The sequence below is a fragment of the Nannospalax galili genome, unplaced genomic scaffold (genome assembly GCF_000622305.1).
Source record: "Nannospalax galili isolate Female #2095 unplaced genomic scaffold, S.galili_v1.0 scaffold87, whole genome shotgun sequence".
NCBI lineage: Eukaryota > Metazoa > Chordata > Mammalia > Rodentia > Spalacidae > Nannospalax > Nannospalax galili.
In genome coordinates, this window is record NW_008360320.1 from 12,043,435 (window position 1) to 12,062,086 (window position 18,652).

General features: G+C 38.8%; 1 protein-coding gene across 1 annotated transcript in view; it reads left to right on the plus strand.

Moving 5' to 3' along the window:
• Positions 1-18,652, plus strand: part of Lrp1b (LDL receptor related protein 1B) — a 2,166,816-nt gene that overhangs the window by 973,005 nt on the left and 1,175,159 nt on the right. Inside the window, exon 5 of the mRNA XM_008825194.2 lies at positions 3,087-3,215. Within this exon, the coding sequence (XP_008823416.1) occupies positions 3,087-3,215 (129 nt within the window). The remainder of the gene's footprint in view (positions 1-3,086; positions 3,216-18,652) is intronic.

Genomic DNA, 18,652 nt, shown 5'->3' on the forward strand with positions numbered 1-18,652 from the left:
GATTTTGTCTTCAGGAGTTCCGCGGTGGCCCAATTCCAATGTGGGTCAGAAGTTTTCAGACTTTCTTTTTAGGTCTGATATCTTGTAAGAATGATTTTGGCCTCAGGAACTTGGGTGTTGGACTGACCTGAGACCCTGGCCGTGGCCGTGCCACGCTGGGATGCAAAGGCTGATGGGGTGGGAATAAGCCCCAAGATTTCCCAGGGAGTGGATTGAGTAGATGGGTTGTACTGGATGCAAAGGATCAGGGAGAGGCAAGGTAAGCCTCGGAGCCCCAGAAAGAGGCTGTCATCCCCAGAAAGAGTCTGGTGGGTGTTACAGGATCAGAAAACAGAGAGAGGTGGGGGCGGGGCAGGGTCTAGAGGCAGTGCTCCTGGGGCCCAAGGAAGGCACCAAGCCTGTAGGGGTGAACAGGGTCAGGAATCAGCAGTGGCTCCCCAGGTGTCTGGGGCCCCAAGACTAGGAATGGCACAGGGCCCAAGCTAGGAGTAGATAACAGCGTGGGAGATGGAAGGGTGAGCGCGGCTGGCGGAGTCAAGGTGTGGAGGGCTGCGGAAGATGGAAGTGCGAACGTGGCTTGGGGAGTCAAGGCGTGGAGCGCTGTGCCATAGACTTACCCCAAGAAAGGCCTGAGGTCAGGAGAGCAGGCCAGGAGAGTTAGCCGGTGGTGGAGGTCCAGGGAAGCAGGGAGAGGTGAGGGCGGGGCCAGGTCCAGAGGCAGTGCTCCAGGAGCCCAAGGAAGGCACCAAGCTGGGCTGGGCGGAAAGGATCAGGAAGCAGCACCAGTTCCCTAGGTGTCTGGGGACCCAAGACCAGGAATGGCACAGGGCCCAAACCAGGAGCAGAGAACAGCAGCGGAGATGGAAGGGCGAATCTTGAGACTGTCTTAAACAACAATAACAAAAATAAAAATATAATGAGTTTTAAACATATTTTTTTCTGAATTCAATGTGAAATTATCTACTTTACATTCTCATTTTAGATTCACCAAATCACCTTTTCATCTAATTTTTTTTAGTTTTAGAACACAAAGATCATGGTAAAGTCTCATTTCTAATTAATACTTTCCAAATGTTATGTGTAATATAGACAGTGTTCTAGATTAGTCTATATATTACCATCTTATGAGGTCCACAGCCTTCCTTTACAAACTTACTCTCACTGCTTGTATATCCTTGCTTTACCTGACTTATTACATGTGAAACCTTAAAATCACCTCATGTCATCTATGTACTTCTTTTTTTTTTAACGGATGTATGTTTCCTGTTGGACTAAGGAAATCAGATCAATCTTTAAATGCAGATAATTATGCAGTTTTCACTTATCTTAAGCTTCCAGTCCCAAGGCAGCTCACTTACCTCTCTTTGTTTCACCACAACCAGACTATGATTTATTATGAGAAATACAAAGGACTATAACAGTATCCTCCTACACTTGCCCAGGGGTAGGATGCACACTTCACCACGTTAGTTTTCTTCATGGATTAAGATCGAAGTCGGTATGCTGAATGGAATGAATATATATTCGTCTGGATAATTACCCATAGGATGCCTTTTAATTTGCCTGGTCAGACAAGAATCACTGAGTATTATATTACCTTTATTCTCTATTATGACAAAATATTTGAAAAAATCAGCTGAAGGAAAAAGGGTTCATTTTTGTCTCACAGTTCAGTTGATATAATCCACAGTGGAAATCATGATGTGAACATGAGACAGCTGGTGGTATTGCATCCAGTATGAAGAAGTCCAGATGAATGCTGGAGTCAGCTGACTTATTCCTTTTCATTCAGTTCAGAATCCCAGTCCCAGAGATGGTATCACTTGCATTACAAGTGGGCCATCCCTCCTCTGGTAAACATTTCTGGAAACACTTTCAGAAACAAGCCAAGAAGTGTGTCTCCTAGGTGATTCCAAATCTTCTTGAGATGACAATGAAGATTAACAATCACAATTATCAACTGTTTACAAAGTTTTAATCAGACAGTAGAGGAAGGAGGTATAGTGACTGGAAGGGACAAAGTCTCATGAAAGGAGACTCAAGTGTAATTAACAAAATTCTGTGGGAACAGTGAGATGGCTCAGAGATGAAAACACGTGTAGTGAAAGCTGATGTTAAATCCCTGGAAGCACTTCAATGTGTAAAGAAAAAACTAACACTACAGAATGGACCTCTGACTGCTACATGTACACCTTAGAGGGAGTGTACCCACGTAAATCTTACACACACTACATAATTGACCTCTGACCTCTACATACACACCATAGAGGGAGTGTACCCACATAAATCTTACACACACTACAGAATTGACCTCTGCTACATGCACACTATAGAGGGAGTATACCCATGTAAACCTTACACACACTACATAATTGACCTCTGACCTCTACATGCACACCATAGAGGGAGTATACTCATGTAAATCTTACATACACTACATAATAGTAACAAAATGAGTTATAAAAACATCTTAAAAGATAAAGTCTGTGGTTTCAGAATATTTGATAGTTTTTCTTTTTTAAATTAGTGAGGGTTATTTACACAATTTGGTTCAGAAATATTATTTAATCTGGGGGGTTAGAAACCCTTCACTAGGTTCATTCTTTGCTAAAATAGTGAAAAAAATCATTGTTTGAAACACTGTAATTTTTCAACAAATATGGATTACAGTGTATTTTACACCATCATAAAAAGATGTCATGCATGGTCGTGCATGCCTTTAATCCCAGCACAATGGAGGCAGAGGTTGGCACATCTCTAGGTGACAAAGACCAGCCTGGTCTACATAGTGAGTTCTGGGCCAGCTGAGGCTAAAGGGCAACTCTGTTTCAAAAAAACAATGAAAAAAAATCAAGGATTGCTAGCCCTCTCATCACACATGCATGTAAGTCCTTTTTATGATGAATGATTTGAAAGTATGTATTATCTTTTACCTTAGTAAATATTGCAATAATGAATTTGACTTTCAGTTAGCATGGTTGTAGTTCATTGAAGTTATCTGTCCTTTAAAAAAATGTTTTCTTCAAGAAGAGATTAAAATCTCCAAGAACAAAGTTGTTTAGGAATGACATCGATTTTCTTTTCAGATCACGATGAATGCGCCATTTATGGTGCATGCAGCCAGACCTGCTTGAATACATATGGATCCTATGCTTGCAGTTGTGTGGAGGGCTACATAATGCAGTCAGACAACAGGTCCTGCAAGGTCAAAAATGGTAAGTGATCTTATTGTCCTTCCCCAATTTCTTGTGCTGAAGCATAGTTAATTCTACTTTCTTGCTGTTTTTCAGAAACAGTCTATGAAACTCTCAAAGAATTAAATAAAAAACAAAACAAAAAAAAACCCCAAAACTTCTTCCAATCCTGTGAATAAAATATGAACTACCCAAAGGACTGCCAGGAACTAATTATCAAATACCACTTTCCTTTCCAATTTCACCCTCCACCTTTCCCTGTCCATTTCCATCCTCAATACCAGCCAAACTATTTTTCTTCTCCAACTCTATTGGTACTGTATTGAAGTCATCCCACTTGGAGTTTTTTCTGCCTACAAAATGATGTCACCTGTGAAAATCACACAGCTTTTGCACTCAAGTTTCAATTAAAGGGTCAACAGTTAGCATGACATTCTCTGAATACTATTTAAAGACATGTATTCTCTCTATTGCAACCTTTTTGGTTTTTATGTATTTAGGAATTCTTGCTCTGTCATTGTATGATGTCCCAACATCATTTTATTTTAAATTAACTCATTTAGATTTTCAGTTTTTTTAAAATCTATGATATTTCTAGAATAATAAGAAGGGAAAAGGAAGGAAAGAAGAAAAGAGATTTTATCTTTCTAACTAAAATTATAAAAATTATGTGCCTCTATGCTTAAAAGTTTAAACCTTGTGCTTCAAAGCTGCTCTTTTTTTTACTGTTTACCAAAAAATAAAACTATCAGTTCTAACACAATTTTCAACAGATATTAAATGTGATTAAATATATTGATTAGTTAATTAATTAGCTTTGAGGCACAGTAGTAAGTATAGGATAATGTTAATCTTGTGGGGTAAATTAGCTTGGGAATATTATCATGAAATTCTATAGACAATATTCTGCATAGGCTTATTTCATTCCCCTTAAGCCAGGTTTCAAATCAGACACTTCGTATCATGACATACTGAAGAAGGAATGTGTGATTTCCCAGCCATCTGGAGCCTTTACTATCAATTAATAAGTTATAAGTGAGATAGAACTTTCTGTTTTGGAGCAAACTTTAGTGAAGCTCGGCAAGTTGCTGCTGTTTCTTCTTTTATACATAACCTCATAGTATGTTTGACACTTTCCTTGAGATAGGTTTATAAATTATTTAGAAATGTTTCTGTCCAGAATCAGAAAGAAACACTCCTTTTCGTCTTGGTTTGCTTCTTTGAATTAATAACTTCCTTTGTGAGGTCCTGATTATTGGGGGACACAATCCTTTAAAAATATTAGGTCATGTTCTGTGTTCCTCCTTTGGCCACAGCTGAGAGTTCTGATTTAGAATATTGATGTACCAAAGAAGTAGATAACTTGTTCCTTACTGTTTCTATTGATTCACACAATATTGCTGCAGATAAACAGAGAGAGTGTAATGTGATAAACCCTGTTCAAGGAAACACTGTCTCTATATCTGCACAAGGAATGTATCTGACAAGAACAGATGTGACTAGAGAGGGAGAGTACATGATAATGTCACACCACATCAAGGAAATGTGATGACTCTGGAATTGATAATGGAATATACAAATCACCTCTTTGCCCTCAGTTTGAAGACAGTATCAGCCTACAGATATTGAGAACTAAACAGTTGCCATGGAGGTGGGTTGTGGTTTTTCAGTATAAGAGAAATGCATTGGTGATAACAAGGACCTAAGTTCATAACAAAGACTGAATAGCTCTGAAGGTCATAATCACGTTTGATTCAGTGCATTTGTACAATTCAGAAGAAAACTCTCCATTTGTTTTAGTTTTCTCATACTTAGCACAGCAAACGAAAAAAAAGGAAATATTTACTTTGGTTACACATATATTTCTAGTCAACGCACCACATTTTAAAATTTTGTAGCTAAAGGATTAGAAAAATATGCATCTATGAAGGCCAAATGGTACATTGGGAAGGTAGAGTAGACAGAGTTGGACTCTACAGTAATGCAGGGTGCTGAATGGGATCACATTCCTGCAGCAGAATTGCTTGCTGGGGACAGGCAGTTAACTGCTTAGAAGCTGCTTCCAGAGATGCTGAAGTTTCAACATAAATTAATGTGGTGTCTTTTAACTGCTTACTCCAAAGCAAGTCTGTGGAGTCTTATTTCCAATGTGACAATTGCTAACAATTAGGCAGAGTAATATGAAGCAATTGGTGGTTTCACCTTTGTAACTCCATGCTGTTACCCATGTAAAATGCTTAAGCCTTAAGAACACCTCGAAGAACAATTCTAGAAGAAACCAGGATCTTGGGCACTGTCGCAGAGGGTTGAGGGTGTAATTTTAGGCATGAGGTCTTATTATCCCTCTTAATTCACAGAATGGAGAAAACGCTTCCCATTGTATGCTTAACAGAAAGATTGACTGTGAGTACTGAAATACAGAATCAAGCATTTCAGAGTTGAAATGGGCTGCAACCGTACATATACTTGATAATGCACACTTCCTAATTCAAAATGAGTAATTTGCAAGTCTTTAACACACTTTTGTAAAGTAACTTTAAATGTAAATACTTAAATAACCATATACTATCACGGGAGATATCCTACACCATAAATCACATGAGTATTGTTCATTAATTTGCAATGGAAATTATACTAAGAGCTAACAATTCCTAATCAAACGTTAAGTTAAATCAATGTCTTATAGATACCGGTGAAATTTGCTGAATATTTGGGCTTTTGTTTTGAGAATAAATTGTGATAATCACTTGTCTAATTTAAAAATAAAAAAAATGTATGGGGAGGGAGAAAAAACATTAAAAACTTTTAGAAAAAGCCATGTGGAAACCTACCACTATAGAAGCTTCTTAAAGTATATGCATATACCTTTTAAAAAAAGATTAAAAAGAGTTACTCTATAATAGGGCACCATTATTCCTGCTAGACATCACAGACTTAACAACAACAAAGAAACCAAATCTTCAATGCCAGTAATGGACTCCCTCCCTAGAAACTGTAGCCCAAGGGGTCCCATGGACCCTCAAACAATAATGGCCAATGCCCCTGCTCTTTATTACCCACTGGAGCTTGATGGTGAGATCCTATTGCTCGACACACTACATATATAAGTTATAGAACAAACAAGGAGAAATCAAGCTGGTGCTGACTTCATAGCCTTATCTCTACTGGCCTATGTTCATATTTCTGAAAGGTGTTATGCATGGTACTAGAAGGAACAAAATAATCATCAAGCCTACCCAGGTGTGAATCCTGTGAACTACAATAACAACTGACCTGGCAAGATATGCCCTCCATTGCAATATTGTCACAAATATTTGGTAGTAACCAACAACTCTTTAATTGGATTTAAGGTCCACTTCTTAAGATGAAGCCCATATCTGACACTGATATCAGGCTTAGGAACCTGAGACTAGACAGCTCACTGGACACAGGGGAGAACCTAATACTAGTTATCTACTAAATAGTTATCACATTAAACTGAATCCTGATGACTTATTGTTATACACATGGAATAATCCATCTATCAACTTCGCCAGAAGCTTCCTTATGCAGCAAATGGTGATTAACACAGAAACTTACAACTGTCCAATGTGCAGAGAACAAGAGGCTGCAGAGTGTTTGTTTGTGAATACAATATCAAACTTCTTCTTCCCAAGGCTCAGGAATCATTTCAGAGAGGGGGCAGAAATTTGTAAGAGCCAGAGGTGGTGGATGACCACAGGAAACAGAGTTTTTCAGATCCCTCGTCAATTACTCAAAGCAATGGTGACAGCACGCACAGTTCCATGCGAGCGCAACACAGACAGAACCCCAGCATAGACATGGGAAAGTGGGTAAGAAGCTCCAATCCCAATTAAGGAAATGCTGGCAAGCATGGCTTCTGGGATGGGGGAAGAGTGTCTTATTCACAGATGGGACTCCTGGTAGGTTAAACAAGCTCCACTGGCTGGATAAACACTGAAGGACACTTGAAGGATGCAAATTGTTCTCTATAGGTCTTATTATGTGTACATACATAAAATTGGATGGCGTCCAGCAAGGACTACTGTGGTTAGGAGAGGGAAGCTAAAAACTATCAAATTATATTGCATGAAAATGGCAACTAATGCCAACTAATGCAACTAATAATTAAATAAAACTTAAAAATAATAAAAATGAAAATAAAGTTTTTTGATTTTTTTTTATTGTTTTTTCACTTTATGTATATGAGTGTTTCGCCTGCATGTGTGTATGTGCACCATGTGCTTGCAATCACTGCAAAGCTCAGACGGGAGTGTTGGATTTTCTGGAACTGGAGTTACAGACAGTTGTTAGCCCCTATGTGGGTGCTGAGAATCAAATTGGGTCCTCTGGATAAACATCAAGTGTTCTTAACCACCGAGCCATCTCTCCAGCCCTGAAAATTAAAGTCTTATTTCTTACATTTATCTTTCTACCTTTTAAGTGATTTAAACTGATTTTGATTTGAAATATTTGGTGAGTGTGGGTGCAGCTCTGGAAGTGGGCACAAGTGAACCAACTAAAGTAATAGTGGATATGTTTAATTTATGATTTTTGGACTGTTGTTTTCAGTGTCCTAATTCTTACTAAAGGCTGATCTCCTGACTCACTGGGGCTCCACTGACTATGCTGAAACAGAACAGTATGAATAGCTAACAATCTGATGGATCTATGCTCATCACTGTGGAGGCAGTGTGTGCTTGTACTGTGTCCTGGAAAAGTACACTTTTATTGTGCAACAGCTGCATAAGTGAGAGGCGAGCACCCCGACCAGCCCCAGTGAGACGAGCACACGCTGACCAGCCCCAGTGAGATGAACACACGCTGACCAGCCCCAGTGATATGAACACACGGTGACTAGCCACAGTGAGATGAACACACGCTGACCAGCCCCAGCGAGATGAACACACGGTGACTAGCCACAGTGATATGAACACACGCTGACCAGCCCCAGTGAGACGAGCACACGCTGACCAGCCCCAGTGAGATGAACACACGCTGACCAGCCCCGGTGAGATGAACACACGCTGACCAGCCCCGGTGAGATGAACACACGCTGACCAGCCCCGGTGAGATGAACACACGCTGACTAGTCCCAGTGAGATGAGCACACGCTGACTAGTCCCAGTGAGATGAGCACACGCTGACCAGCCACAGTGAGATTAACACACGCTGACCAGCCCCGGTGAGATGAACACACGGTGACTAGCCACAGTGATATGAGCACACGCTGACTAGTCCCAGTGAGATGAGTACCCACAGGCCAGCTTCAAGATTCTTTTGCAGTTTTACTTCTGCTGATTTAGGAGAAAACAATAAAGATGAAATGAAATGAAGAGCCTGCCTAGGTACTAGAAGTTGTAGGACTTGGGGATTCTATGGCTTCTTTCACTTTTTCTGTTTGACAGTTTAGAGGGAAAACGAAAGAAGATAGAATGAAGTGAAATGCTCCACACTATGAAGTCTTGTTTGTAAGAATAGAGATTACAACCTGTGATGCTGCAATGGAGAGCCATCCCTAGCCAGCGCCAGAGAAAGAATGCTTCCGTGCCGTTCTCTATTTTCATTGTTAAGATTCTTAGAAACAGAATAAGGGAGAACAAGATACAAATATATAACGTCCTGTCTCCTAATTCAAAAGTAATTCAGCATCTCCCAACATGTTTTGTAATGTTTATGTGGGAGGAGGAGAATCTGTTGCAGGCAGGGCTGCTGCAGCTTCCTAGAGAAAAGATCGGTTCCCACACAGGGGCAGAGTGTTGTTTGGAATTCAGTGATTAAAATGTTCTTTCCTGGATGTTTTTAAAAAAGCACTTCATATTACATGCATTCTTAGGAAGGGAAACAGATTAAGTCTTATTAAACTTAATAGCTTGCGTCAGACTTGCTTCAGGGAACCGTATAGCCCAACGGTGTTCACTGTAGAAAAGCGGTCTGGTGAAAAGCCATTTCAGAGATTCTTTGTCTCCCTGAGCATCCTTTCATTGAGCTGTAACTGTGATTGACACTTTGTGACAAGAGACGAGCTATGAAATGCTCTTAGGAGTGAGCCTGGTAGACCAGCACAGCGTAGTGATTCAACTGCATTGTCCTTTACTTGCTGCACATGAAATTACTAATAGAACATAACTGGATAGCAGCAGGAAAATATCTCAGTGTTTGAAAAACATTGTGTGCTAGGAACACGTGGGTTAGATGCTTAAACAGTTTCTTGATCTTCTGGGAACCAAGATTAGGGTCCTGGGATATAGAGAATGAAGAAAGAAGAATCAGAAAGTTGGAAATAAATACAAAGAGAACTTGTCCATGTTATTCAGGGTTGACTCTAATTTGGGGGTCATATTAGCCTCATGGTGGTTTGGGTAGTTGTGTCTAACCCCCTGGTGTGTGTCCTTGCCACCAAGGTCTCCCAAATATGAAATCCTAGAAGGGCAGTGTGCAAGCTGCAAACTCAGCTCAAAGATGAAAACTCCTATTTGCAATTAAATTGTGTTGTCTAAAAATCAACACTCAGGGAACTCTAGAGCTTCCTTGTCTGTCTTTGAAAGCCTGGCCAGGTGGCCTGTGTATAGAAAATATTTCATTTCTATGTGAGGTTATTTCTCTTACGTATCTTACACCACTGACTTGGAAATTAAATTCCGTGGACTGGTCAAGAATTTGTAATGGAATGTCGATTTCCCAAATTATACAATGCACTTTTTCCTTTTAAAAACCTGACAATGAGTTTAACAGTGCTGGGAGTGATCACTACTCATGAATATTCTGTTGGCTTCCTTTTTGGCTTTGTTTCTGGCAGGAGGGCATCATTTCAAAGTCTAGCACCTTTCTCAACACCTGTATGTTTTTTTAACCAGGAACAAAGTTGCCTGATTGATAAGAGAGAAGCCAGCAGAGTGTCTCATGTGTCCTCACACCTTCCACTTGCCCAGGTCTCAGAAAGTGTCAGCCAGGGACAGAATGCGGATCTTCCCCTTCACAGTTTCCCTGTCCTTTCTGCCAGTTAACCAGGGATCTTTGGGTATGAGAAGTGACATATTTTTGAGCTATAAAAAAAAAATCAACTAAATCTTCAAATTATAATATCTAATAAATCATATGTTCTATAATTGTCTCTTTTTAAATCATTGGACAAAGTTCATGAAAAATAAGAAAAAATGAAGCACATTTAAGTTCATGGAATGAAAAGTGATTAAATAAATGCAAGGATATACATATGCTTATGATGTATCTGATCCTTTATTTATGGAAAAATAGAAGTATATAGCATAGTTACTGAAATCCTCAGTGGGATAAAAGCTTAAAATTTGAGCAGTGGAATAACTTTGCCTTTTCAAGTAAAAGGTTTTTTCATTTTTATTTATTTAATTTTTCTTGAAAGCCTTCAAGGCATCACATATCAATTGTAATCAGCAGAGGCTGGAAAAAAATCTAGAGTAATAACAGTAGCTACAGACTGCCCCCGGGTACTTCTTTCCTGGGAGACTGTTCAGTCCCTGGGCTGGGATGACTAACATCCTGGGTATTCCCTCTATGCAAGATACCTACAGTCTTCTCAGTTCTGAGAAGAGACAATCTACTGCATTAACTTCCTTTCTAAATGTGTGCCAGCATTCCTTCTTAGTGCTAGGTCTACGTGCCACAGACCTGAAGGTGCCTTCTGTGAAATAGAATCCTGGACAAACTATCAGATAAATTGCATCTGAACGTTGTTTTGGTGTTCAGAACAACATGCTATTAACTTACAGAGGACATATCTTAAAATGGACCTGGAAGTTTGTTTGGTATATTGAGCACTTATGGTGCTTAATCTGTCTCCGTAATAGCAATGGAGAAAGCAGTGATCTTAAACACAGGTTGTAAGTTTACATTTGTAGGAGGCCCTGTCAGAAAACACCAAAACAGATTAAATGGCCTTTCCTTTTTCCCTCCTCTAGATGATGAGTTTCATATATCACCTACCTCCCTCCTCCTTACTCTAAGGTGATGATCTTATTTCATATATACTACAGAATATATAAGCAATTAATGGAGAACATTTTCAGTGAATGTCCATTAATCACAGAGTGTACGTGGACCCAGAACTAATCTTCCCGTCTTTCTCTTATATGATTGAAGTACAAGCTGACATTTTTCTTATCCTTTGTCAAGCCTGCAACTATGTACCTTTCCACCCTCACCAAACTGCGTAAAGAACCCTGCATGCAAATGTCTTTATTTCTTGAAGCCACTAATATGTTCTTTTGTCTTTTTAACATTAATTGAATTAATTATATAGAATGTTGCAGGTTTCTATATGGTATTTGCAAGCGTATTTCCTTGGTTGATTGTCACCCAGTTCATTGTTACTCCCTCCTCGCCTCTTTACTGGTTGTGCCATTGTTACTGGTGGTTGAGGTCTGGTTTGAGTGCTTCTAGGCTCTTGCCCACTTATCCAAAAAACTGAAAAAAAAGGTTTCACCCATAATTGCAAAAGAAGTAAGATAACTTTATTCTAAGCAAAGCAATAATACAGGTTAGACAGGGATATACTGCCAAGGTTGACAGCAGGACCTAGGAATACATAAGGGCCCTGAATATTGCTAGAGGCTTCCTTTCACAGGGCTTACGAGAATTAGCAGTTGTTTACTCAAGGGCATTGTTTGGGTGGTTCTCTGTTTTGAGCAATAGACTAGGTCATACATTCATTTATCTTACTGTGCATGCCTTTTACTGTAATGCATCTGATTTTAATCACATGAATGCCTAAATATGCATAGGTGTTAGATGGTAACTAAGGAATCATTTTTAAAAGTTTGCTAGAGACACAATTTTGCCTACTGTGCATGTACCTAAAACCTGTTCAAGCCAGACTGGTTCTTCTATTTTTCATACCCTGATACATTGTCTAAATTTAGGTTGTTACCAGTGGCATGGAAATTTATACTATTGTTCAGGGATGGGAGAGCATATAGCCTAATGTGGGTGGAAGGTTAAGTGGTTCTGAGGTTCCTTGGTACATGATTTGGAGAAGAATGTATTTGTGCATAGGAGGTAGATGTGAGCAACCAAGCAGACAAGTACATTGTAACAAAAGGGGATGTGCATAACTCAAAACCAAATTGGGACCCCAGGATAGAAAACTGTCTCCTGTGTGTCCCTGCCCCACTCTTCTCGTCCCAGTTCACCCCTTTCACTTGATTTTATAATTCTCCACACAACTCACTTTAAAGCCACTTTTTTCCCTAGTAAATTCCTTTTTTGGTTTCCTACATTTATTCCACTCAAGGTACACATAGCTAGTAGAGACTAGGAACCACATATGAAAGAAAACGTGTGTTACTTGTCTTTCTGAGCATGGGTTACTGTTACTGGGGTATGTTGAATAGTTTTAGTTGTCAACCTGAAATCTCTGGGGAATTTCCAGTCCTGTATTGGCATGTGGCCATGTCTTTGAGGCATTTTCTTGATTGTTGACTGATGTGGGAGGGCTGGGCCTGCTGTGGGTAGTGCTGGGTAGGTGGTCCTGGGTTGTATAAGAAAGCAGACAGAGCACTGGCCAGAAAAGTAAGCCAGTAAGAAGCACTCCTCCATGGTCTGTGCTTCCGTTCCCTCCAGGTTCCTGCACTGGCTTCCCTTGATGATGGACTGTGAACTAGAAGCTGAGTAAAGCCTTTCCTCCCCAAATTTGTTTTGGCCAGTGTTTGATCACAGCAACAGAAATCTAACTAGCACATTGAGAAATTATTCACTCTGTGGCTTCTTAGTCTCACTAATAAAATAAGTTAAAAATAAATTCAGAAGAAAACTCCAGGACCATTTTGTTGGTGTTTGAAAGTAAAACAACAGGTTAGGCAAGCGGTAATCTTAGAAACAGAAAAAGAAGAGATGAGTTCTTGCCTTTTGAGTTGGGGTCCAAGAAACCTGGTATTTTCAGCCGTGGAGGTAGGCAGGGAATTGCATGGTGGAAGGGAAGTAAGCATCAGAGAAATAGTGAGAAACCTCATGTCAGGCAAAGCAGCTTAGACTTTTGGCCAGTATGTGAAAGAAAGAAAAAGATAAACAGAAAAGAAAAGGTTACACAGAAAAAAAAAGTGGACAGTATCATTACAACATGTCAAAAATTCTGTAAGTGGGGGAGCAGATTCTGGGAAGGAGAAGTACAAAATTTTATTATGGAGTAATTACTGCTCCCAACTCCTTGGCATGTCTTCAGGTGAATGAGCTTTCTTGGCTTTCTTGTGCAGTTGTCTCCTGTCAGGTGACTGACAGGCCCAACTGAATGAACTCTTGAAAAAGAGCGCTGTATACTGTTTGAATCTTCAGAGTACATAAGAATGTCCTCTCTTCACCTAGGTCCTGGGGTAGAACTCAAATTCCATTCTTCCCATTAGCAGCCCAAAAGAGGGACAGTTGTTATGTTTACCTTTCTAGTGTAACTGCGGAATGGAAGGTGAGTCCAAAGCTGACCATGAGGATGGATTCTGTTCTCAGTGGCCTCCAAGGCTACTGATCCCTTGTAGTCTAAATTTTAGCCCTGCCAGGGCCATTTCATAGGTTAGGTCCATTTCCTGTATCAAAATTTTTTTTATCTGTTTATACAGTTTTTAATGTACTGTATATATTAACCCTTAAAGTATAAATGCCGTATATTGTCTCACCTTATATACACTGTGTGCTCACACTGTTGATGTTTTTTTTTTTTTTTCCCCCTCTGTAGAAACATCTTACTGTCATATTATCTCATTTTTCAATTCTTGGAGCTATTTTCTGGGCCATAAGAGCTGAAAAAAGAAATTGAAGAAGATACTAGGTGGTAGAAAGCTTTCATGTTCTTGGATTAGCTCAACTAATGTAATTAAAATAACTATACAATCAAAAGCAATCCAAAGATTGAATGCAATCCACATCAAAATACTAATGAGATTCTTCATAGAACTAGAAAAATAAGTCCCAAAATTTTTATGCAAACACAAAATATCACAGATAGTCAAAGTAATCTCAAGTAGACAGAACACAGAAAGAGGCCTCACAGTGCCTGACCTCAGAATATACCAAAGCACCACAGTGAACATGACAGCAGGAATCCAGCACATAAGCACATAGATGGAGCAATGGAACACGTTTGAAAACCCACAGATAAAGCCTCACAGCTCAGATACCTAATTTTTGACAAAGGTGTTAAAAACGTATGCTAGAAAACAGACCACATTTTCTTTCTTTTTTTAAAAATAGAAATTTTTTATAGTTAATTTTTTTAAAAGTATTTTATTGATATAAACAATATATACATATTTTGAGGTCATGAAATCAACAGAAAAACAGAAATAAGATATATTACTGCTGGATAAATTTTACATTCTTTTCTCTTTTTATTTATTTTTTTAATAATTTGAAAATGGGGGACCTCATACATCAGTATAATCTTCATATCATTTCCAACCTTCCTAGACCTCCTCTAATTCCTTTTGCCTCCCCCCCCAATTCTCTCTTAATTTCCAGTCTTCTTACTTGAGTATTATTATTTCATATACCTGGATACCTTTATATATGATATACTGAGTCCATTCAGCAGTGCTCCTGTGTGCTTAGGCTTGCTCACTCGGAGTTAGATAATCTCTCAAGGAATTTGTCCCTAGAGAAAACTGATTCTCCCTCCCTCAGCACCCATTGAGCACCTGCAGCTCTTCACCTGGAGATGGGACCACTGGAAATTGCCCCCATCTACATTGAAATGTCAGCTGGTTTTGTTATTATGCAGATCTCGTTAGACTTACCATACAGTGGATTTTTCATTGTGTCGCTTCTCTATCATGTCTAGAATGCGTTAACTAGCTACAAGTGTCTTGTCCATCTGGCTCTTACATTCTTTCCATCACTTTTTCTGCAATGTTTCTTGGTGCAGAGGTTGCATTGCAGATATATCATATAGGATGGGCAACGCACAGACACTTATTCTCGCATTTGACCAGTTGTGGAAGTTTGCAATAGTCTCCAACTGTTGCTCAAAGAAACTTCTTTAATGAGTGGTGAAAGATGCACTTATCTATGAACATAAGGATAAGGATCTAGAATACAGCAAAATATTACTTTGATTTAGGGATACAACAAAAGTAAGTTTTTCTCTAGGGTCTATGCCATTTCCAGACATGTGTACTTAGCTGTATTTCAGTACCACACATGAGTTCCCTTACATTAAGCAGGCCTGAAGTCAAGCTGATGACTATCTCCAAATAAAAATGCCACTACTGAACCAATAGAGACAATGTTCTGGACCAGTCATTATTGTGTCTATTAGACTTTGCCTTTGGGTTGGACCATTGACTGGTTTTCTCCCTGGCAGCTTGCCTAGTATCCTCTGATACTATGACAGCGAATGTTCAGAAAGGAAGCTTTCACGTCAGTCCCAGTTCAGTTTCTCCAATACTGTGTCAGAAGTATGTTGAATCTTCAGCAATAATGTCTTAACCTTCAAGTTCTAGTAGGCAATCAAAGGCTGCAGTAATAGTCTATGTTATATTGGGAGTCTCTTAGACTACTCTGAGCAACTACTTGAAGAATGGTTTCCCTTGCCTGACACTGATTTTGTTATATAGCCCTCAGCTACACACATGCAATTGTGTGTGTGTGTGGTTTCAGTAAACTTTTGATCTAATACATTTGCCTCCGGGTTTTCACATTTTTAACATGATCCTAGCAAAATTGGCTATCCATCTGCAGAAGAAGGAAATTACATCCATTCCATCACTATACACAAAAATAAATTTGACTTGGATAAAAGATTGTAATTTAAAGCGAGTAACATTGATGCTGCTCAAAGAAAGCATAGGGAAATTACTTCAGGCTATACATGCAGGCAGGAAATCACTAATACTTTCTTCTGTCCTGGATCATTCCAGTCAGTGTACAAACATGCTGCAAGCTGAAATAAAACAATTTTCTGTTTTTAATTTTATTTATTATTTTTATTTTATGTGTATGTGTGTATTGTCTGCATGTAGGTAAATGCACCCTTGTTGTGCAATGCCACGGTCAAAAGAGGCTGTAGGATCCCCTGGGACTGGAGTTTCGGAGAGTTGTTAGCTGCCATGTGGGTGCTGGGATTCAAATCCAGGTCTTCTGCAAGAACAACCAGTGTTCTTAATCACTGAACCATTTCTCCAGTCCCGAAATAATTTTCTTTAAACCCTGTTTTGTACCCAGCTTCTGCACATTTTTCTTTTCCCGTAATACTAGTAACCATGACGTACGTTCTTTACTCCTCCCCTTCTCTCTCCAACCCACTCCCCTGGGCTATGTTACTTTATCTCTCACCTTTGGCAAGGTCACCATTGGCCTCCATTTGCCTATTAATTATTGGTCCTTTGTGGATAATTTAAAATTGCCTCTTTGAACATTTTTTTTTCTTTTATACAACACAAGAAACTGTGCCTTCCTTCCTGGGTGATTTCTCCCAGTGACTTTCCTGCGCCGTTCTCATTTTGCCAGCTCTTTTTTCATGATTTAGAGCTTTTTTCTTTTCTTTTTGTTTTTTTTTTTTCTCTTTGTTGATTTCCTAAGATATTCTGAATCTTGATTTTAAAAACACATCCTACTTCCTGGACTCGAAAAGTGCCTGTAATCAGAAGATTTAAGATTTCTATCACCAGTGTTTAATACTTGGTTAAACTCCAGACTCACATACTGAAGTGTGTTTTCAATATTCCATCGAGATATCTGACAAAACTATCAAATTCTGTAGGTCCCAAACTGACCTCTCTGGTCTCTTCGACAGACAGCAATTATCGTTCTTTGGTATTTTCCATCTTTGTTAATGTCACCTTCTTACACCATTTTTAAGGCTGAAGCGTTATAGAGTCACACTTGACTCCATTCCTTCTTTCAAGTCCTTTGTTTCTACCTTTACATCAGTTCTGAACGGAATTGGCCTCCCTAGGAAGCTCTCATCCCCACACTAGGTTGCGCATGTCTTAGTGGACTTTCTCATTGCCAAACAATCTTATTCAGTAGTGGATTTTTCTTTACCGTATGTCTCCCTCACTAAAGTGTAAGCTTTATGAAAGTATGGCTTTTAAAATATTTTTTTCATTGTTGTACATCCAGCTTCTGGAGCACTGCCTGACAAAAGTTATCCATGCTCAGTAAATATTTGCTTAACCAATAAATGAATATATGAATGTTGATGCAGTGTGGTCTCCTTTTTCTGTCGGGTTTAATGTAGTCTTTTAAAACGTGTTTTAAGAGAGGGTATATTTTATAAATAGGAGTTATATAGAGGCATTTTAGTGAAGAAAATACCAATGTCATCATAAACTCAATGTAGATGAACATTTTGTAATGTACATGAACATGTCTGAGTTTAGAGAATGTGCTCACATAGGTAAGAGAGGTCCTCCTGACAGTGACTGGAAAGGTGCCTTGGAGACTCTAAAGTAGCCATTTGCCAACACCTATATTCAATTTAGAACCTAATATTTGAATTAATTACATTTTGAGGTGTTGAGTTCTACTAATATGTGTATATTACTTATGAATTAAAATTTTCTCATTTCCTTAGTTATTTTAGAATCCATTATCTCATTAAACTAAAATATATTATCATTTTTAATTTACAAATTCAACAAAACATACCTTTAAGACATTAAATAGTCCATAGTGAAAATTTCCTCAAAAGTCTGATCATTTCTTCACATTTAACCATGTGCCAATAAGGGGTTTCAGGAAATAAGGAGCTATGCAACTTGCATATGAAACAGAGAAATTGTGATCCCACTTTGCAAAGGGAAACCCTGTAGTTTTTGCAGCACATTATTACAGGCATATTATTGCTTTTGTTGATCACATTTCAGAATGGAATACCCTCCCGGAGAAGATAGCATTTCACTTGTAATAACTAAATGGGAAAATGATTAAATTGTTTTCAAGTGTACGTTTAATTCAGGTTTTTCAGTAATTACCAAAAGTAAGCTATGTCAATGCCATAGACAAGGTTACAAAGCACACTTTCAGCCAAGGTGCTGATGGACCAGCACTGACCATATCTTCTTCTCTTAAATGGCATCTGCTTTCCTTTTCCTCCTTAATCACTTTTATAATCATGATATTCTCAACAGCTGTATAGAAAGCTCCCACACAATTTGTGGCTCCACCCATCGTATCATCCACATTGAAGAACTATACTTCAGGCCTTCTACTAAGCAATCCACCAAACTGCCCCTACTTCAGATCACAACACCTTCTACCTTGGATACTTATTACCTTATTTCCAAGAATGGAAATGACATTTCTGTTTCAATAGTATATTTTCAACATTTTCATAATTTGGCTTAACTTTTATAATTAGAATGAGACCAATATCAATCTTTATGTACCATGCAGAATTAAATATGCATAAGCATTTTGAGTTTCCTAAGATTTTATTATTTATTTATTTATTTTGTATGTGTGTGTGTTTTACATACATGTACATAAATGCACCA